General features: G+C 34.3%; 2 protein-coding genes across 2 annotated transcripts; one reads left to right on the top strand and one right to left on the bottom strand.

The window, feature by feature from the left end:
• Positions 1-618: 618 nt before the first annotated feature.
• LOC135589182 (uncharacterized) lies at positions 619-2446 on the bottom strand. Its single transcript, XM_065081472.1, has 2 exons — positions 2014-2446; positions 619-1797 (listed from the first exon to the last, which is right to left on the bottom strand). The coding sequence occupies exon 2, from the start codon at positions 1778-1780 to the stop codon at positions 902-904; it is 879 nt and encodes a 292-aa protein (XP_064937544.1). The 5' UTR covers positions 1781-1797; positions 2014-2446; the 3' UTR covers positions 619-901.
• A 10055-nt stretch (positions 2447-12501) lies between these two features.
• On the top strand, positions 12502-20078 carry LOC135588286 (glycerophosphodiester phosphodiesterase GDPDL3-like). Its single transcript, XM_065080344.1, has 9 exons — positions 12502-12686; positions 13321-13614; positions 13988-14103; positions 14198-14699; positions 15918-15956; positions 16076-16363; positions 17728-17867; positions 18959-19442; positions 19625-20078. Exons 1-9 carry the CDS (start codon positions 12569-12571, stop codon positions 19921-19923), a joined length of 2280 nt encoding a protein of 759 aa, XP_064936416.1. The 5' UTR covers positions 12502-12568; the 3' UTR covers positions 19924-20078.
• The last annotated feature ends 2010 nt before the right edge of the window (positions 20079-22088 follow it).

The raw sequence follows: 22088 nt of genomic DNA, 5'->3' as shown, positions 1-22088 counted from the left end.
AGTGGTTTAGATAGTTTGATAAATGGTATATGACAGTGCACTTATCTTTAGTTCATTCTCATTAACAATCAATACTATAAATAGTCCTTTTATTCCATGTTTTGATGTTATAAATGGTATATGACAGTGCACTTATCTGTCTTTTGATTGCAAAATTGCTCTTAAAAAGAATCAAAATTTTTAATTTTTAGAGGGTTATTTATTTTAACCAATCATTTAAATGCCAATTATTTAGATTTCTTAATTTCAATTATCCATGTTGGACTCCCTCCATCAATTAGGAAAATCCTCATTATCCCACCCTCTGTTTCTTTCAATCATTATTGGGAGCTGCTAAACCCTATTTAATGTGTGGTCATCATATGGATGAGATCTTTCAATCATTTTGTTTTCTCTTTGCTTTGGCACAAGATTATATTTCTTTGTGCACAAGGAATAATTCTTCAGTGACTTGGTGCTCTTCTTTCTGCAATTTGAAAACCTTGGTTTAACTTCTCCAGTATGTTCTTGTTTCAAGAACATTCATTCATGTCAAACTTGAAGATGTGAAACAAAGAAATCATGGGTTAATTTGAAGCTATGACTTTACCAAAGAAATAATTTTATTAACTCAAAGACTTTGTAAGTCAAAATAAAAATTTTCATTTCACAAAAAGGTAGTTCTATAGAAAATTGCCGACCAGTTAGCAGATCTATTTGCTTCCCCAAATTTTGTGTATCTCTGATGCAATTAAGCATCTATCAAGGAGTGGTCGTGCATCGTTTACAGCCTCAACGACAATTTTTGAGTCGGATTTCGCATGCCTACTGAAGCAGATATCGAAAACTGTGGTGTTTGATCCATAGGAAAAAGGTAGAGAATTTCTTGGCTTCCATCGTTGATTGGCTTGTGTTTGGTCCTTCAGCAGCTCAGCTCCACCCTCGGAATGTCTTCTTCATCACCTTGCTGCAAGCTCTCTATGATCTGTTGAAGCGCGAACTCCTCATCCATAGATAGCTGATTCATGGCTTGCTCAAACTGTGCCACTAAATCTGGATCGAAGACACTGCTATCGTCATCTCTGTTATCTCCGTATCTTGGCTCCGGGAAGACGAAATCGCCGAACTTTGGGGTGACATAAGAACCGGGGGAGATCAGTTGACCGCCTCGTCGAAGCCAATCCTTCAGACTACCCGTCTTCGAGAACTCGATCGATGGAAGTTTGAGAGGTGCGAGCTCCCTCGCCATGGCTTCTCTCTTTGATCCGGTACTGCTTCGCTCTTGAGGAAGCTCAAGACTTACATGCGGCTTCTCCTTCGATGGGTGTCGTTGAGCTGCTTCAACAAGATCTTCATCCTTGTGATCTGATGCCGAGTTGAAGTTTGCAGCAGCTTTTAATTCATCACCAACGACGAATTTATACTCTTCGGTCTTGTGCTCATCACTCTCGCGTTGTTCTTGATGTTCTTCTTCTTCTTCTTCTTCTTCTTCTTCTTCCAAACCAGCCAACAACTCCCAAGTATTGATGATCTCTACATCCGAAACCTCGGTCTCCGGATCCACAGTATGCTTTTCCTTATCGATTTGTTTGGTGTCCGAGTGCTCGGTTGATGATACAGACGTGTTCTTCTCAGGCTCAGCAACTGAGTTGGCAGTGCACGGAAGAACAAGGAGTCGGTCACCACCATTCTTAGAACCGAACAGTTCTTCCGATCCATTTGATCTCCCTTTGAGGCTCCGTTTCAGTTCTTCATGGAAGCTCCCCGATCTCGTCAACACTTTGGAAGAGACACAACCCATGGTTCACCGATCTGCAACTGGAATCAAGACAAATGATCTACTAATTAGATCACAGCTCAACTACTTGAAGGAAAAGAAACACCTCATGTTATAGTTCATATATGGTCACCAAGAACACAGCAGAAATGTTTATTGGTGATTTAGAAGATATGAACATATTAACCTACAAATCATCACAGACCTGAAAAAATAAGGCATACACCATAATAAAAGAACCGATGCTACACACATACCTGATCAAGAGATTCATGAAAACCTTATCCACGAAATCTCTCTAAACTTGCAGTGGTTCTCCCATCATCCATCCTCTCAAGAACATCCAAGTCAGGGCAACAGCAAACATGCGACCTATCATGATCCTATAGATGAAGAAACTTCAACAACCCTCTATCTAGATTAAGCATGAAGTCAGCCTCCAAGTTTGATTCCAAACCTCCAATATTGCAACCTTCTTCCACACTGTTCTCAAGCTGTTTCTTTAATGAATTTGGTCAAACATCAGACTTTTATTATCGTGCACCGTTTTGTCTTATACAAGCAGATCGATTAAACTAAGCTGGAAAATTCTTGAGAAACGAAGACTTGGTCGATATATTCTGAGTACGACTGGGAGACAAAGCATGAGTCAAACCTTTGAATCACTGTTAGGTGAGAGCAGTGAAGTCCTGCGACTCTCTGCCGCCGGCACCGCAAGACAGGGCTCATGTTTGGCAATCTAGTGATGACTTCGCATCGTTTAGGCTCGCTCACTTATTGGTTCAAAATTGTTGAAGCTCATCGAAAATCCATAATTCGATATGAGGTGTGTTATATAGGCTTATTGTAACACTAGAAATGGGAATGTTATCTTCTAGTTGGGCTTGTTGGATTTTGCCGCAACGTGGGGTCTCCATGTTGGTGAAAGGGTGTAATGGAATGCACCAACTCTTGGATTACGATACGTGTTGGTCACAAAGACTGTAGTGGTGTTGTCGGTGAATGAGCATAATGGAACCCACTGATCAACAACTACTAACTCGACACGGAACAGATTATTTGAACTTACTATTTACATTGATTTAATAAAATAGATCGAACCGAATTGGATTGGTTTAGATAATCTTTTTTCCTTTCGTTATATTTTGATTATTTGAGATTGAGGTTGATTCGAATTCAATTTGATCATTTCCTCGAGCTGATCTTAACATAAGTTTCATCGATATGATCCGAACCCCATGCATGTAGGTACTCTCGATAATATCCTTCTGATACTTAAATCGTTGAATAGATCTGTGGGATTGTGTATATCTTGGGATATACTTGGGGATCATTTTTTATAGTGGGTTTCCAAAGTCATTATTTTTGGATAGTCCACATGCTCACGGGAACGTGGTGCGTGGATCTCAAACATAACCATCATCAACCCATGTTGTGCTCGAGATGATAAAACGCTTTGACACGTGATGAAGATTAATCGGTAGGGAGTGATTGGTTGATTGGACAGGACGGATCCGTCGAGTATTAGTGCATTAACTATGTGGCACCAAGGTGTCAATCACATGATACTAGATGTCGATCATATGATACTAAGGTGTTAGTTAGATGAAAATGTGCGTCTACCAAGTTGTATCGAGGTATATGTCGATGAGTCTATTGTATGACATTGAAATGTTGACCACGTGTCTTCGAAGAGTTGACTATATGACTTCGAGGAGTCAACCACGTGATGCCAATACATCGATCATGTGGCATTAAGATATTGAGTAGATATCGATTAGGTAATATCACACTTATCAGCTTTAATCTGAACCTCTTCGCTCTCATGGTTTCTCATGATCATTGTTTTAAATGATTCTAATATGAGCATTTGTCTCAAACTTACACAATCGAGTGACGATAATATGATTCTAATATTTATTTTTAATAAATTTAAGAAAATCTAAATACATATTTCATTATCCATTTTGCCCTAAATCTACACAGTAGAATGAATCTTGAAATATTTTTATTCAGATTTAACTAATGTTTTTTATCATCACAGTGTATATCCAGGCGACATTTATGATCTTTTCCTCACCGTGTGAATGATGAAGGTGGAACAGTTCCAAGAACAGAAAACATTGGCACGCTCAAATTGAATTGAATTGTTAAGAAAGGAAAATTGAATTGATTTATGGAGTTAGAACAAATCTGGTGTCATCCATTTGTGTTCAAGTATTTTACATTAATGATTTAATCTGATTAAACTCAAAGATCACATCTTTCCAATTGACTTGCCATCTGCTCACATAGACAAAAGCACTTAATTTAGGCTGGAAAAATGCGACAACTCAACTGGCATGGATCCTCTTATTAATCTCTTTCAAAATGAGCAAATTCAAACAACAACAATTAGTGTAAAAAATGATCATCGCTTCATGCTCGAGATCTTACTAGAGAATCGAAAATGGTGATAGAATATTTCAAATAATATTTTTCTTATACTAACATGATAGGTCATGCTGATGGGACTCCAAGTCCTCAAATATCAATCACATCAATAACTACTTTTTAAAGATGAATAGATATAAAAAAAATATTCATATCAAACTTGTATAAATAGATCGATTATTTTCGCAACTGAGTAGCGTTAGGGTTTCTAGGGTACCTAATTCTCATGATAAATGATATTAGTCATATCAATAACCACTTTGAAAAGATGAAAGAATATAAAAAAATTCATATCAAACTTCTATAGATTGATTATTTTCGCAAATGAGTAGGGTTAGGGTTTCTAAGACACCTAATTCTCATGATAAATGAAATATCAATAACCACTTTGAAAAGATGAAAGAATATAAAAAAATTCATATCAAAACTTCTATAAGTAAATTGATTATTTTTGTAACTCCAAGGGGAGATGTGTTAGGTTTTCTATGGCACCTAATTCTCATGATAAATGGATTTACAACTGTGTTCCGAACTCTTCTCTTATGTCTCAATTTAGAAGATCTTTTATTGTGTTGTCTCCATTATTTAGATTTTTTTTATCATTTATCACATTTTTGTTCATATAATATAGCTATCACATTTGTTTGACCACTTTCTTTTTTATAATATTTTTTATTTCGTATTGGTTTGACCACTTCAACTCAGCCCAGCCAAGACATGGTTTGCAAAGGCTCGGTCAAAGCTTAACCCGATATTCCTGGCCCATTGCCCTTCTACATCTTGTACTAAATTATTAAATTAATTTAAATGATCCTATTATTATCAACAATAATAATAATAATAATAATAATAATAATACTAATAATAATTTGCCTGTTGAGATATTCGAATTGATTAGTGTATTGTCATACTAACGATACGTCTAAAGATTATGTACATTCTTTGATTATAATGAAAATATCTAAGTGAAACATAATATGAAAAGGTAAAATTTTCACTTATCTTAATATACTAAATTCCATCAAAAATAATGTGAAGAAGTTTATTGTTTTTCTTTTATCTCAGGGAGAAAAATAATCTAATATTTAACTTTTTCCTGAAATTTCTTTTTGTCATTTTTTTTTTCTGAAAATCAAATAAGAAAAGTTCTCCAAATCCTTGTCTAATTTCTTAAGAAAAGAGAACTTTTCTTTTTATGAGATACTTATGAAACATATCATACGTTAATTTCATATTTTACTTGATTTTTTTACCAATATCCATTTTTGACCCCTAAATATTTATAAATCCTTTTTTACTTTCTTGTTCTTTATTTGCAAACATAAATGTCTTAATGCAATGTTAAGACTCCTATTGTCATTTATAATTTTATCCATAATATTAAAATTCTTTTAGGGTTATCAGTGTGTGTTTGTGGCAACCCAAGTCAAATGTATTGACCATTTGGTAAGATGGGTGATGCTGATCCATCTTGTAAGCTACTCTAAGCATGCATTAATACATGTAGCTTCAAACGTTCTAATGGTGTATGCTAATAAAATCATGTGGATCCAAATTGTGAGTTACTATAGCATGCATTCGTACATGCAGCTTTAAATGTTCTATTAAGAAATAGTTAGGATAAGATCGTACGGATCCACCTTATAAGTAGTCACTCTATCATGGATTAATCTGTACTAATTACAGACAGATTTGAGATCATATGAAGCCATGTGCATGCTTAATGAAGCCAAGCATGGCAACACTTAAACTATTTGGGTGCACAGAATCATGCAATATTACATTACATTGATCATTCATCGAACGAACTACACATGGATGCATACTGCACAACTACCAATCATAGAGGCTTAGCAAACTCTCGAACCCTAAAACACCACTTTGTTATCTCCAAGTCAAACCGCACAGTTCAAGAACGTAGTTATGATGCAGAAGAAATGATAATGCTTGATGATGATATTTTCTTGATGTTATCTGGCAAAAAGAGACCATGAGAATGCACACTAAACCAGATTACAGATAGATCGTGAGAACATGGGGAAGAAGATTAGAATGATTTAGTTTTAGGGTTGCAGCATTCCACGATAACAAAAGTAGAAGGGAATGAAATGAGTCCAAACAACGAAGTCTCCCACAAAATGGGTTTCTGTGCTTCGGATACCAACTTGCTGCTACATTACAAAGCCAGAGGAAACCGAGGTTATCATGAAGAGAGATACAAGGGAAACCAGTCAAATCCATTCACTTCTTTCCATCTACCTCTAATTCTCCAACAAGTATCGCCTTGTAACAAAGAAAAGGAAAAGACAAGAAGCTGCAATCGAAGTAAAGAGAAAAGTTGCCTGGCTTTCCCATGCATGCCATTGATCAATGAGTTCTTCGTCTAAAACCAGTGTCTCCGACGTGCTTCTGCGTATGAGAACCAAAGAGAGTCGCCGAATCCGTAAAGCATCCCAAGGAGAAGTCTCCTGTGAGATCCAGCATCCAACTCCAACGTCATATTCTTCTGAGACGACGCAGACAAAGATGGAGAAAGAGGCAGAGGATAAAGAGGAAGATGAAGAGGAGGAAGAAGACAGGTAGACAAGAACAGGACGCTACAGACCTATGGCTGTACTTATGCTACTTTGTTTAAAGCAAGAGAGAGATTTCTTATTTCTAAGGAACACATTGGAGAAAATCATGGAGGTATTAAAGAAAGGGGATGAGAGAGAGAGAGAGAGAGAGAGAGGAGTCGAAGAGGAAGAGTGTTCCCGAGAAGATGAGTAGAGTCATGTTGACTGCAACTGGGAGAGGCCCATCCATGTTTGCATGCATGATTTCCTCTAAGACGGAATGCATGATTTATTTATTGGCTTATTATGACATCTTCTCTCTATCTCTCATCGTTTTACCAAAAGGTAATCAAGTACTTGACGAGTAGTTTTCTTCCCCATGCACGGATGTCGAAGCTTAAGCTGTGGTTAGAGATTTGGGAATCCAAACCTGATGAGAGTAGCGGTTGAGTGTGTTTGCAGTAAGCTTATTTTCTTTTTACCTATGTGACAAATTTTCATGTGAAATAGTATTCTCTCTCTCTCTTCAGTTTAATTAATTACAAAATGTATACGCGTGCTATTGAGTATTATTATTATTATTATATGTAGGCCAATTTATTGGAAAAGAAATATATTTTCTATTCATTTTTTACCACCCTTTTTCTCCTCTTTTCTCATTCACCTTTTCTCTTTCTTCTCCTCGGTTCGATTTCATGCTTCCTCCTCTATTGCATTCATGACATGCAAGGCAGTATCGCTGCATGCATCCTTCCTCCTTCCTCCTTCCTCCTCCTCCTTCCTCGTTCATGGGCATCACCAAACTATTGGAGGAAGATGTTGTCATTGCATCGTTGAAGCCTTGGATAAATCAATGAATCCTTCACTATATCACCGAATCAATCTTTCAGTGAAGTTTAAGGTATTCTTTGGGGTTTTTAACCAAATCGATGCATCGTCGTTCCCGTATTCATTATAAGTTGAAGCATTAATATTACAAAGTTTGTCTTTTAGATGAAAATTAAGCCATTTTGTATAGGAGAATATCTAAAAATTCTTAATGTATGGGATATCAATAATTACATCACAATCGAAGCTCATACAAATTTCCACCGGTTATATAACTCAATATTTTATCTTCAATCTTTTTGTATAATATAATCTTAATCACAAGATTTTTATTATCTACGAGGTGATTTTTTTTTATATAGTATACCTATATAAGTTTTGAATATGTCATGATATTATAAATTATTTATTTATTTATTTTTGAATATTTAGTTATCATTGAATAATCAATCTTACAATCTATGTTAAGATTATGCTTTAGTTGAATTGTGACAGTAGATATTAGTTTACTTAAAATCATATTTTAGTTGAATTGTGCCACTGGGTAGGATCTTATGATCCTATGACATGTCAAATTTCATTCATCATCCTAAACTTTGAAAAATAGAAAAGTGATACTAATCATCTTAAAAACATAGTCTCTTTAAAAGTTTGGATAGGTTTATAAAAATTCATCTTTAAACTAAGTTAGGACCATAGCATGCATCTTTTCAAAAAATTCTTAAGTTTGATGATTATTCATCCTAAAATCATCAAATAATAGTAAAAATCCTATTAATCATATTACTAATATGTTCTGATAGTTTTGTACAAGTTTGGATAGGTTTTATAAAAATTTATTAAGTTACACTTGTTTTTGAACCAAATTATACTCCTACTTATCCAAAAAATTATACTCTAATTTTGATAATTGATCATCCTGAATTTTTTAAAATAAAAATAATATTAAATATTTATAATTATATTCTAGTAGTTCTTTAAAAGTTTGGATATGTTTTATGGAAATTGTTTTTTAACTAAGTTACACCCAATGACAATATTTTTTCAATTTTTTTCTAATTTTGATATTTAATCTTTGTAAAATCCTCAAAAAAAAATAGTACTAATCATCTTACAATTATGTCCTAGTAGTTATGTGAAAGTTTGGATACATTTTGTGAAAATTGATCATGATATTTTTCTAAATTTTTTTTATTTTGATATTTTATCACTCTAAAATCTTCACAAAATAAAATAATAATAATAATAATAATACTAAGCATCTCACAATTATGTTTTAGTTACATTGTGAGAGTAAATTTTAGTTGAGTTAAGATCATGTTTTAGTTGAGAAACAATTGGGATATAATTAATTACTCTGGAAACCTCAAAAATAGGAAAACTACTAATAATAATCTTATAATTATGTCTAAATAATTCTAGAGAAATTTGGATTGGTTTGATGAAAGTTTAACGAATTACACTCGTTCATAGATTCAACAAAACAAAAAAAACTCAATTTTATTCCATTCTAAAATCCCTAAAAATAAGGAAAAGTACTACTAATCTTCTAAATATCATATCTTAGTAATTATAGAGAAATTTGGAATGATTTAGTGAAAGTTCACTGAGTCACGCTCGCTTTTTTTTAATTAAGTTAAACTCGTTTATATATTCAACTAAAAAAATATTTAATTTTGATAACTAATCACTTTAAAATCCTTAAAAATAAGAAAAATCATATCTTAGTAGTTAAGAAGTTTGGATTGGTTTAGTGAAAGTTTATCATATTACATTCGTTTTTGAACTAAATTACAAATATTTATAGATTCAATCCAAAATTTTTTCTCAAATAGGCTATGGTGGTACTGCTTACAGGCAAATGTATCACCCATCCCTAATAGTGGTATCATTTAGCCCAAGTGATGTTTTGAAAAACAAAAAATATTTTTAATGTTAATGATCTTAGAATCCTCGTAAACAAACATAGAAAACACCCTACAAATCATTTTATCAATATTTGTTAGTACTTTTGTAGGAGTTTAGATGCGTCTCCTATAAATCTTAAAATTAAGTTATACAAGTTTGTAGCGTGTATCGAAATTTTTTTATATTTTCAATATTAATGATCCTAAAATCTTTAAAAATAAAAAATATTTTACTAATCATCTTACCAAGATGTGCTAATACTTTGTAGGAGTTTAGATATGTGTTATGCAAATCGACTATGTTATATTCGTTTTTGAATTAAGTTGCGTAACTTAATCACAACTCGTATAAAAATTTTCTTTTGATATTAATCATTCAAAATCCTTGAAAAATAAAAAACTATCTCATAATTACCTTACCAACGTATCCTAATAAACATCATGACTGCAAATATATCATTAGTAAAATCACAACAAGAATATAAAAATAAATATACTCACGTTGTAGGCACAAACCAAAAACGTATTCAACTTTCACAAGAACGATGTACAATATCACAGTAATACAACATTAACAACAATAATCACAATAATAAATATCAAAGGATTCACAATAGTAAACATATCATTGGATTCACGTGATACATCACAACAAAAAGGAGGAGATGAGAGGAGGCCATTGAGGTTATATTGAACAGGATCAAAATCGATTCAATTTTAAACGATTGAAAAGTTACTAGTTTAATTGAGTTTAGTTAATGATTTTTATTATTTATTATAAAAATATATGCCCCTAGGTAAAAATAAATCAGAGGGATGTCATGTCATCTAGTAAAACATGAATGGTGTAAATTGTTTTCAATATCATTATATATATACATATATATATGATCAGACAATTCGGGTTCTTATCAGATTAATCAATATGCCACCTTATTCTCTACTTAATCCTCCCCTATCTCATTTATCTGACTCTATTTATTGTGATATTTTTTATAAATCAAAACATAGTTTGACTTAGGTGACCAAACAGAATAATTTGGGACATCGTGTAGAAATTTACTGATTTGCATCTATGCAACTCATTTTCATTTATGTCAAATAATTATCTAATCGTTAATCAAATCGAATAATCCGACTCGAACTTTGATCACCTAATCTATATAACTCAATTTTTTCTTAAATTTTGATTAATTTAAACCACATCGGGTTCATCTTACCCTATCGTAAAATTTTTTCAAGATTTATGTCTAAGTTAACTTGTGTCAAAGTTAATATACACGAATATTAGATACCAATACACTTTAAACAAAACTAAATTACTAAGTTAATGGGCAAAACTAATATACATCATCCTACTATTCTAATTGGTAGCAATTTATGACTAATCCCTATTTGCATCTCCGCACAAAGTTTATATATATATAATTTTTGTCGTATTTTGTGCTAATAAAGGTGGATTTTTAGATTTATTTATTTATTATTATTTTGTTTTGAAGCAAAGGGCCACTATGGGAACAAATCATAGATCGTATAATGGTTGACCTTGTGAAGCCAGTCACATTATGCCACGTGTCCTGCATCGCTAGATGATGTTGCCGGGATCGATCTAATTCAGACGTGCGTGAGTCGTCCACCGTGGACGGGTCGTCGGCTAAGCCGGTCCAGGCCAAGCAATAGTCTCGGCTCGGCTCGGCTCGGCTCAACCGTTCATCTTCTTGTGGTTCCGTCACCGCCTGGTGGCCTTACATGACGTGGAGTAGACAGCTCGAAATTAATATGCTGATTTCTGTGGAGTCTTTCTTTGCTCATGGTGAGTGCTCAACATGTCCCGTCCAATGACTTGAACTATATTATTACATTGTGCTTGGCATGTTGGCCATCTACATTCATTTTTTTTCGACGTACTATTATTATCTCATAAGAATAAAGCAAACATTGGGATGGGATGTCTCGTAAAAGATTTAGAAAGACTTTTTTTTGTAAAAGAGATTTTACAATGATATTAGACATATAATGTATTAATGTCTCCATAACAATAAGATTATTAATTTACGACCTAGAAGATGTGCAAAATGTCTTTAACATCCCTATCTTAGACGATAGAATAGAATAGGCCTTTGAAAAATAGATAATGGTTAATTTTTATCCTTTCACTTGTTTATTTTTCATAATTAATGATTAGTAGAAATCAATCACTTGATTTGGCTAAGAGAGAGGTTGGAACTTGGGATCGAATGAAATTTCTCCCCAATTAAAGTCATTTAATTTTTTCTATATTTTATTTATTATTTCATATAATTAGAGGCATACTAATCAATATTTAAAATATTAAGTACGCTTAAGCTAATTCTATCATTTATGGCTTAGATAACCTATAATTTCATTCTTATAATATAAAATTTCTATTCATTTGTGACTTACATACATTTTATTCTTATCTAAATATAGTTTATATACTAATAACCCTAAAACATTTTTTTTTAAAATTTATATTATTTTTTGAATTTTTTTTAAAACAATCGGCATTTCTTAATATAAAGAATAATTATTTTCTGTAAAATTTATCCTTTTCAACATTAAGATTACAAAGAGAAAGCAATCTACAAAATATATTTATTTGGGTGTCTCTTTTTTTTTCTTCTTTGTTCAAAATAAAAATACAAATTCCGAGGATGACATAAATGTACACGATGCAAGAAAAATTATGACATCAAACGATTTGAAGGAGAATAAACTATGATCATAATCAAAGATTAATCTTTGTAATCAAGGTGATAAAAATATGTGCATAGAGTACTAATCAAAGATAAAGAAACAGAACAATACAAGAGGAGGAAGACAACGCGCCGCCTTCAGCCGCCGCCATAAGCAAGCCGACAAAATCATATATAGCTCGAAGACATGCAGCGCTCTTCGTCTCTTCCTTCCGCTTAATGTTCTTCTACCATTTCACAAGAGACACATTTAATATATATATATATATATATATATATATCGGATACATTGGAAATTGCACAAACCATCTCCCTACTTCCTGTCACAGCATCTGTAGCTTCTCTTGCTGGGTGTTTGCTGTGTTTGAGCCGATGGCAATGGGGAGGAGCTCGGTGGGAAGGGTTTCCTCCATCCTTGTGGTAGCGTTCCTCTTCCTGCAGCAGGTTACGGTCATCGCCCGTAATGCCTCAGCTTGGCTGACACTGACCGGTACTCTCTCTTTCTCTCTCCCCGTCTTTGCATTACCCATCGGGATGTTTTATGCCCTCTTTTACTTTTTTCTTTACCTTCTTCTTTAAGAAAGATGGACTTTTCCTCCATTGATCGAGGTCAGGGATTGTTATATGTTCTATGAATAATCAAAATCTGATTTTGTAAAGCTATCTTCTTGAAAATTTGTTCTTTGAGTGAATAAGCGCATTAGTTTCTGATGTGAATCCTTTCAGCTTTTGGAATGCCAGTAAATGTTTCTCGGTCTCTAAAGTTCTCTTCGCAATGTGAACAGGGCTTCTATCTTTAGAATCGTTTTGATCAGAAATTTCAGCCTTTTTACGCTCTATTTTTTGTAAATGCTCTTTTCTTGAATAATCGTTTTTTTGAGTAGATAAGCGTGTTAATTTCTGATGTGAATCTTCTCAGCTTTTATATGTCAGTAACTGTTTCTTGGTTTTTAGAGGTCTCTTCACAATATAAGGCATTCATCTTTGGAATCTTTTATAAGAAGATCAATTTGAAATTGATTGGTTGGACTTGAAGGACTTTGTCTTCCTACTAATGCTATCTCGTTGGAGCTTTTCATTCTTCAGTGTTCTGTCATGAAAGCTAAGTGGTTTCCATATTGCAGGTAATGCCCCAGCAATTGTAGCTAAGGGTGGCTTTTCGGGATTATTTCCTGATTCCAGTCATGATGCTTACAGCTTTGCGCTTATCGCTAGTTCACCTGATACAATTTTGTGGTGTGATGTACGATTAACAAAAGATGGTCTTGGGATTTGTCTGCCGGATATAAAACTAGATAATTGCACTGATATCTCAAATATCTACCCGAATGGGCAGAACGTTTACCTTGTCAATGGTGTGAATACAACAGGCTGGTTCTCTGTGGATTATAGCATACAGGAGCTATCGTCGGTTGCTGGTAAGCAACAATTTGTTCTCATTGTCTGTATCTATCAGATACAAGATGTAAAGATTGCTTAGAATGTATGGATATAAGCACATAACTAAAATTATGATGAAGTAGAATGCATGCAATGGACGAAGGTCATTATTTTTTTGTTTTTCATATGAACATGCATTATCACTAAAAAGGCATGTGTTAAAAATAATCCAAGGAATTTAAACTCTCTGCATGTACCTCCAATTATGGTTTAAATCACAAATTACTTCTGATTGTTGAATAAATATTATTTGGTTGTAGTTAAATACTTCGGTAATGTAAACAAGTTTTGATTTCTGTAGTACATCTATATGTCGGATCGCATTCTAACCATCATTTTTCTTCTTTGCAGTGACACAATCAATTTATTCTCGAACCTTTAGATTTGACTTTAACAATTATGCCATACTTGCTGTTGAGGATGTGGTGACAAATTTTGAGCCACCTGGTCTTTGGTTAAATATACAGGTAGAACATTGGTTTCAGCAACACGTCATGCATTCTTCATTTATCATAGTTTGATTCGGTTGCTTCCAAACTAACGTTTCACGTTTGATTGCAGCATGATATTTTCTACAGTCAACATAACTTGAGCATGACAGAATATGTACTTTCTGTATCAAAACGTGTCCCCGTGAACTACCTTTCCTCTCCTGAACTGGCTTTCCTTAGCAGTATAGCTGCAGATTTTAGCAACAGTGACACAAAGCTCGTGTTTCGCTTTCTTGGCAAAGATATTGCTGAACCTTCTACAAGTCAAACATATGGTTCTCTGCTGAACAATCTTACATATATCAAAACATTTGTCTCCGGTATCCTTGTTCCAAAAAGTTACATTTGGCCAGTAACAGCTGATAATTATCTACTACCCTATACATCCATTGTCAAGGATGCCCATAAATTGGGGTTGGAAATTTATGCAGCAGATTTTGCAAATGATAACACTTTCGGCTACAACTATAGCTATGACCCGTTAGCTGAATACCTTTCTTTTGTCGACAATGGTGTATTCTCTGTTGATGGTGTGGTGACTGATTTCCCTATAACTCCATCAGAGGCAATAGGTAACCTACTCTTCCTTGTTTAGACATGATAACATCAGCATTTGTTACAGGAATATTCCTACTTTATCATCTCCATAGGTACCACAATAAGCTGATAATTTGCAATAGGATGTTCCACACGCAGTAACTAATCGTTTTATTAAACAAATTACTGTCACAGATTGCTTCTGATAAAATTCTTATTGAGACCTTTCTTCTTGGCATTGATAATGTTGCAGATCATATTACTGATATAGACTGCATGCTGATATAGGTTGTTCCTTGGTTATGTAATCACTTTGCAGTATCTCTCTTCCTTTTTGAAAGAATCATCAGTTGCAGTATCATACCAATACCGCAACTTGAACTCTGACTGTTAAATATTGGCCTGTGTTGTTGAATCTAAAATTCACCTTTATATTTTGAGTTCAGAACAAATGAAACTGTCCCATGGTATAGTAAAAATATAACTAGCTACATGGTCATCATGAATTGTATAAAATTAACAGCTGGAAGAAATAAATATACAATCTCCGGTGATAAATTTTAGCTTTTTTATAAAAAAATAATATAACAGAAAATTGTTCATGCTTTCTACCTTAAAAGCCCTTATTTTTTAGCTAGATAATTGTGCCTTTCTTTAGGCGATGTTAAACGTTAATAATGCACAGGTGGTGATACACTATCTGATAATTGATTCAGGGGTTTTAATTACTTTTGGACTGTGATAGTTTTTTTTCTTCTTTTGTTTAAAAGGTCCTACACAATAGCAGCTATGTCTGTAACTCCTTTGTTTCAGCAGTTTGTCCTAAAGTCATTTGGATAAGCTCTACAATTGCAGAAAGAGTCATATATTCTTTTTAAGGCTGTAATACTAGCTACTTTACACTAAATAGCAAAAATAATTATATGGACTTCAACAAAGAGAAGGAAAGCTATCTTCAAAGACCGCAATAACAGTTACCAAATTCTGTAATATCATGGTGAGAACAATTTTGGTTTCTGTTGGAAGTTTTTTGGTGATCAAGTATTTTCGTTCTCAATTATGAAACAATTTGTGAGTTAGATTCTGACTGACTAATGTAAAGTGCTTATGTTAGCCTATCTGTAGAAAGCTTTCTGTCTCCTCTTTAATCTGGCATGGTTGTTTCATTGTATAGCCCACTTTGCTGCCAATCTGACTACTAATGTAGATATTTTTATTATACATCTTATTGATGGATATTTCAATTATTGCAGGTTGTTTTTCTCATATAAACAAAAGTGTCATCGATCATGGTATGCTGACTAGATTCAATTGCTAGTTGTTTTTCTCATTATTGCAGGTTGTTCTTTGGGTTGCCAGTATTTTGATGGAAGTATTTGTCCTGATTCTTTAAGTTACTTTATGTTTTCAGGAAAGCCATTAATCATCTCACACAATGGGGCTAGTGGAGACTATCCAGACTGTACTGATTTGTCTTACCAGAAAGCAGTTGATGATGGTGCAGATTTCATTGACTGCCCTGTTCAAGTAACACAAGATGGAATTGCTATATGCATGAGCTCTATTGACCTCATAGTTGATACTACAGTCACTAAGTCACCCTTCGCTTCTCGTTTATCCAGTATTCCAGAGATTCAGAATACTCCTGGAATTTTCACCTTCAATCTTACATGGGATGAGATTCAAAAGAATTTGAAGCGTAAGTTTATATATTTACCATTAGCACATTGATTTTAACTCCAGAACTTAGCAAGTTTACAAGGTGTCTGATTCAGTGACATGAATAATTTTATGTCATCATTTGTTAAATTCTTCCGAAAACACATTTAGAATTAGTTTCGGCATTTATTTCCCCTAGGAAAATTTGTGAAAACTTTCTAGTTTCTGGAAGTTGTTTATACTTCAGAACATTATTATCATTAATTCCTGGCAATGCTGCTTGAAGTATCATTAGTAGAATCATAATCACATGGCATAATTGATAATTGAAGTGATTTTGGCTTTAATTATTCAGCATGTGTGTTGATAACAATCCTATTATCCTTGAGATTGTGCAACACAACATGTTTCTGTTGAATTTACTTTTTCCTTAATGAAGCTCCAAGTTTTTAACTTTGAAGAGGAGCATTGAAGTTTTATGTGATGAATTAAAGTTATTATTCAGTCAGCATTCTTATATCTGGTTGATTGGTTAGAATCCACTGTCAAAAGATTGTAATTTTGTTGTTTCAGACATATTTGGCATGACTCATTATACTTAAGCGTTGCTAATATTCTAACAAAAAGCTGTTAAGAAAAAGCAGAATAATTTTCATTGCAGCATTTGCTTGCTTTTTCCTTTTTTTTAAAAGGTGGATAACTTCATTTTTATTGAGAAAAATCAGAAATCAAAATCACAGAGCTGGAATGGATAAGGTTGGTAGATCATGCTGATCCCACCCTAAATAGGCATTGTAACCACAGAAAATAGTTTCCACTTAAAAGCAAGCCGAAAGCATGCCAACTTCCTGAACTTCAGATGTCCCTTAATCTTATGAAGGCTCTTCCAGAACCAGAAAACTATCAGGTGTGTCATCAGGAAAAAGATAGTGCAATTTTTCTTTCTTCTCTCAACCTGCTACTGATACCATGATTTGTAAAGAAATATATTTTTCCTGATCATGCTTCCAAGAAAAGCATTTTGTTCCTGAAGATTTTGGAGTTTCTAGCAGTCCAAATACTGCATGAATGCTAAATATCCTAGATCTAGCTTGTCGCTTTTGAGCTATGATAGTTTCTTTCTTAATGTACAACTTCTGAATCAGAATACATCATGGCTGTTTGTCAACTCATGTGCTCTTAATGGTACATGCTTTAAAGCTGGGTGGTTTTCGGTTGCTAGCATAGTAGAGTTGGTCCAAATGAAATGCCATGGTATTCTTGTTTCCTTCCTAATATCTCTCTTGTGGCTGTTTATATATTTTACCTTGAAAATTTTCCTGAACAGCAAGTAAAATTCTTGTAGATAATTCTGCACTCCTTTCTTCCAAACACAATAACAGATTTTCTACTTGCACGTGGCAGCCATTATTTCAAACCCAGAATCCAAATATCAACTGGTGCGAAATCCAAGATACGCAAATGCCGGAAGCTTTATGAGATTATCTGACTTTCTAGCCTATGCTAAAGACAAGCCTCTCAGTGGAGTCTTGATCAGCGTAGAGGTGAGAAGTATGAATAAGTTTTAAATCCTTCAAAGTTGTGAAAATCTAAATCTATTTGTTAGCCATCACTGCTTTGGACTATCAAGCTAGTTATTCTGACAAAAGCAATCACACCATTAGCTCCTTTTCATTCAACTGCATAAGATTAATGCTTAATTTTCAAAGCTTAGAAAATCATTTTCCTGCTTAATCTGTAATTTCTGAGGATTCACACCATGTGTTGAGCATGCAACAAATACGGGCTTGCAGAGTAGAAAATTGTGCCTGAACCTATCATGCTAGTCATTTTCCAGGGAACTCTAGCATATGAAATGTTGTTGTCCCACTTAATTTTGGTCAGCCACGAAATGTTGTTCAGAATTCATGGTACAAGTACACATCCATCTCTGCATCAGGGACTGCGATGCATTAGCATGGTCACATGGTCATTCATGCTCGAGTTGTGCAGCATCACTCAGTAAGATCTGCAAAATCTAAACTGAGAGATTGATACAATTCATCTATCTGCCTAATATGCCCATATGTGGCACACAACATTTAAGCGCATGCAAGATGCCAGAGTGAGTGAGTTCATTGAGTCGTAAAGCTTACATCTTAACTTCTACAGTAAAGGCTATTTATGGCATTTCAGCTATGGTTTGTCATACTTAAATGCACAACTAGGGAACATGTGTGCCAATATAATTGTTAGATTAAACTGTTTTCAGAGGAAAAAAATCTATCAAGTAGTTCTCTAAGTTGATGGTTGTAGTTGCTGTAGGTGTGATTATATAGGTCTGCATGATCATAATAGAAAATTTGTTGCAGGACACTCTCAGCCAACGTGAAGAATAAATTGTCTGGAATGGATCTTGACATGCACCCAAATATATTAGTTGAAATTTTGAATTTTATGGTCTTAAAACTTCATAAATTATACAGAAATAACACTGTACACTATATGGTAGTCTATACCTGTCAATACTAGATGTGCAAGTGCTTCACCAATCAGCTCTGCTAAGATCTTTTTCCAGTTCCGATACTGTCTTAGCGATCTCTATTTTCTGAGACTTTTGTCTAATCTGACATTTGTTTGATTCTAATGACTACAGTATGCAGCATTTATGGCTGAGCAATTAGGGTTCAGTGTTATTGATATGGTCATCTCTGCATTAAGTGATGCGGGTTACAACAACCAGACTGCTCTTGAAGTTATGATCCTGTCTACAAACAGTTCTGTTCTTGTGGAGTTCAGGCAGAAGACCAAGTTTAAGCTTGTTTACAAAATTGATGAATCAATTCGTGATGCTGTTGCTTCTTCAATTGTTGAAATTAAGGAATTTTCTGATGCTGTGGCCATCGATAGGCAGTCTGTTTATCCCGTAACACAACAGTTCACTACTCGCCAAACTGACATTGTTTCGAAGTTGCAAAATGCAGGCCTTGCTGTGTATGTTTATTTGTTTCAGAATGAATTTGTAGCTCAACCATGGGACTTCTTCTCTGATGCAACTGTAGAGATTAATACTTATGTCCAGGGGGCTGGAGTGGATGGGATCATCACTGACTTCCCAGCAACAGCTAGCACATATAAAAGTATGCGTACTTTATCCTCATTTCTTGTTGTTCTTCATATGATGATTGAACATATACTTGTAGAACTTATTGGACATGGCAATTTACTAATGACATGCTTCACAAATAATTCAGCCATGTTATTTATTTATTTGAAATATGTCCAGCAAGAATTGAATGTAGCTACCACTTTGAATTTGCAGGAAATTCTTGCAGGAAAATGGGGAAGAATGCACCAAGTTACATGAGTCCAGCACAAGGTGGTGGTCTACTACAATTAATTAGTCCACAGTCATTGCCACCGGCCCTATCTCCGATGCCAGTCCTTGATGTCTCCGATGTAGTGGAGCCGCCTCTCCCTCCTGTGGCTCCAAAACTGGCACTGAACCCTGCTGCAGCAGATATTGCACCATCTCCTTCGCAGCTCTCGGGCGCACTGCGATTAGTTTCTTCATTGTTCGTGTCACTGGCACTGGCCTGTGTTTCTCTCCTGCTTGTCTGAGTTCTCGATACTCAATTTCATTTGTGTGCATGTACACCAGCAATTTCGGCCATCAGTGTCAAGATGCTAATCAGATTATTCCTGTTCCTGGCTATTCTTTTTGTATGAAAATATTAATATTAATTTTACATTATGGAGCTTCATTCTTCTGTTCAGTCTACTATTTTGTGAGCATCAGATCTTCCTGTGGAACTTTGACAGTGTGTGAGCCATATATTGATGTTTTTGTTTTTTTACTTCCATTACAATTGTTTGGAAAAACTCCGAGAATGATGCCATGTTTATATATTGACTTTGATGATCTAAATCAATATGCAAAGCTCTTGAAGACTTCTGAACATATCTACTTCAATATGATCAGAGCTACTTTACAAGCCTCTCAAGGGATGTTGAGGATGAAATCACCAAGAATGCTACAAGTTGCAAAATGCAAGGTTCTTGGTGACTTATTAGCTTTGTGTTTTTATTTTTTATGATAATTAGTTCTTGAAACAGTTTTGATCATATGTTCAATATATATTTAATAATGAAACTAGTTGTGATATTGATGTATGATTGTTTCTTAGAATGGAATTAAATGAAAATTCCCATTTCACAGGGGTGTATGTGTGTGTGTGTGTGTGTATATATATATATATATATATATATATATATATATATATATATATATATATATATATATATATATATATATATATATATATATAAAATTAGGGAGGGCTGTCAAGGACATTGAATTATTATTCATGTAGCTGATATAATTTAATAATAGAATAGAGTTGATATAAAAATAAAATAGTGTAAACATACAAATAATATATACAATAAAATTAAACATGAAATATAAAATAATATAACAAGACATAAAACAATATCTAATAAGAAATATTTCACCATTAAAAATAAAGACTCTGACTTTAGGATTAAATCGTAATCACAAAGGAGTAATCATAATCGGGTATAATATATAAAGTTCAAAACTCTTCTCTCAATATTTCAGTTATTTTTTAATTGAAATAACATATCATACACATATGTATATAGAACAACACTATAAAAGAAGGGCACAAACAAAGAACATAGAAGAGGTAATCTTGGAATTACCACTACTACTACTTATTGTCTTAATACATATAATTTATTTTCTTCTTTATTCTTCAAATATGGAATTAATCAAAAGAATCACAAGTTGAAAAGAACAATGAAACAATAATGCAACTCCACTTGTTATGAATATAAATCTCAGTTAGAAAAAGATAAAATATAGTGCAATCTTGTCCCAGCCTTTCTTTCCTTGGACAATCTTATCTATTTGTTATTTTTGATTAATTTTCATTCATTACGTGGACTCACTAATCACCAAATGTCTCAAATAAAGACTGCATTTGGTTCATTGAAGGAGCAGTAAAGGAAAACTCTTTTTCTATCATGAGGTGGATTGTGTTGGCCTCCCATTACCTTTGTATCATGAAAGAACAAGAATATTCTGAATCATGTGATCAATCCATGTGACACATTGGAAAGCTGCATCCCCTTCACACATGTTCAGACTTGTTGAGAAGGAAAGTGACATAATAGAACTCACAGAAAGGGGACTGAGATGCCATCAGAATAAGTTCCAAACAGCTGGTAATCATTGATCTCCTCGAGAATATTTCTTGAGATAATTATCATGGTTTCTTGAATGTAAATTGAAGCTTGGATATCTCCAAATTATGTTTGTCTAATCTATGTGAATCACACAAAAGAAGAAAGCAAAATAAGAAGAACAACAAGAATTGCACAAAGATATGAATCCTAATTTTGTAATCCTCCTTAGGTCACCAGTAATCACACACAACATGATCTGAAGCGAACACCATGATGAAGCCAAGAACCCATCCAAAATCCTGTCTTCTCCTTCTAAGTGCTTCGATACATCATGATATCTACAGATATATGGCGAAACGCATGGCTTCTCCCACCATTAGGTCGCCTAATTCCGCTGCATGGAGCTGCCCACGCGCTTCCATGTCGTCGGCGTGGCACGCGAGGCAAGACGCTGCCGCCAGCGGCGCACGCGCGAGGGCCAGCAGCATCGCCAGACCTCCTCCCCACGGGCGTCGTCTCTCCGCCGCCGCCACCGCTTCGACCTCGGGGGCGAGCGCCAGCGCCGCCTCGTCGAA

The sequence above is a fragment of the Musa acuminata genome, chromosome BXJ1-8, assembly GCF_036884655.1.
Source record: "Musa acuminata AAA Group cultivar baxijiao chromosome BXJ1-8, Cavendish_Baxijiao_AAA, whole genome shotgun sequence".
In the NCBI taxonomy this organism is placed as follows: Eukaryota; Viridiplantae; Streptophyta; class Magnoliopsida; order Zingiberales; family Musaceae; genus Musa; species Musa acuminata.
Note: the sequence above shows the minus strand (reverse complement) of the source record. Positions and strands in the feature narration are given on the sequence as shown.

Bases quoted from the DNA above. Each gene is read 5' to 3' on its own strand.
- LOC135588286 (XM_065080344.1), top strand. From the start codon at position 12,569: ATGGCAATGGGGAGGAGCTCGGTGGGAAGGGTTTCCTCCATCCTTGTG. The intron at 12,687-13,320 runs GTACTCTCTCTT...TCCATATTGCAG, and splicing joins AGCTTGGCTGACACTGACCG to GTAATGCCCCAGCAATTGTA. The intron at 14,700-15,917 runs GTAACCTACTCT...CAATTATTGCAG, and splicing joins AACTCCATCAGAGGCAATAG to GTTGTTTTTCTCATATAAAC.
- LOC135589182 (XM_065081472.1), bottom strand. From the start codon at position 1,780: ATGGGTTGTGTCTCTTCCAAAGTGTTGACGAGATCGGGGAGCTTCCAT.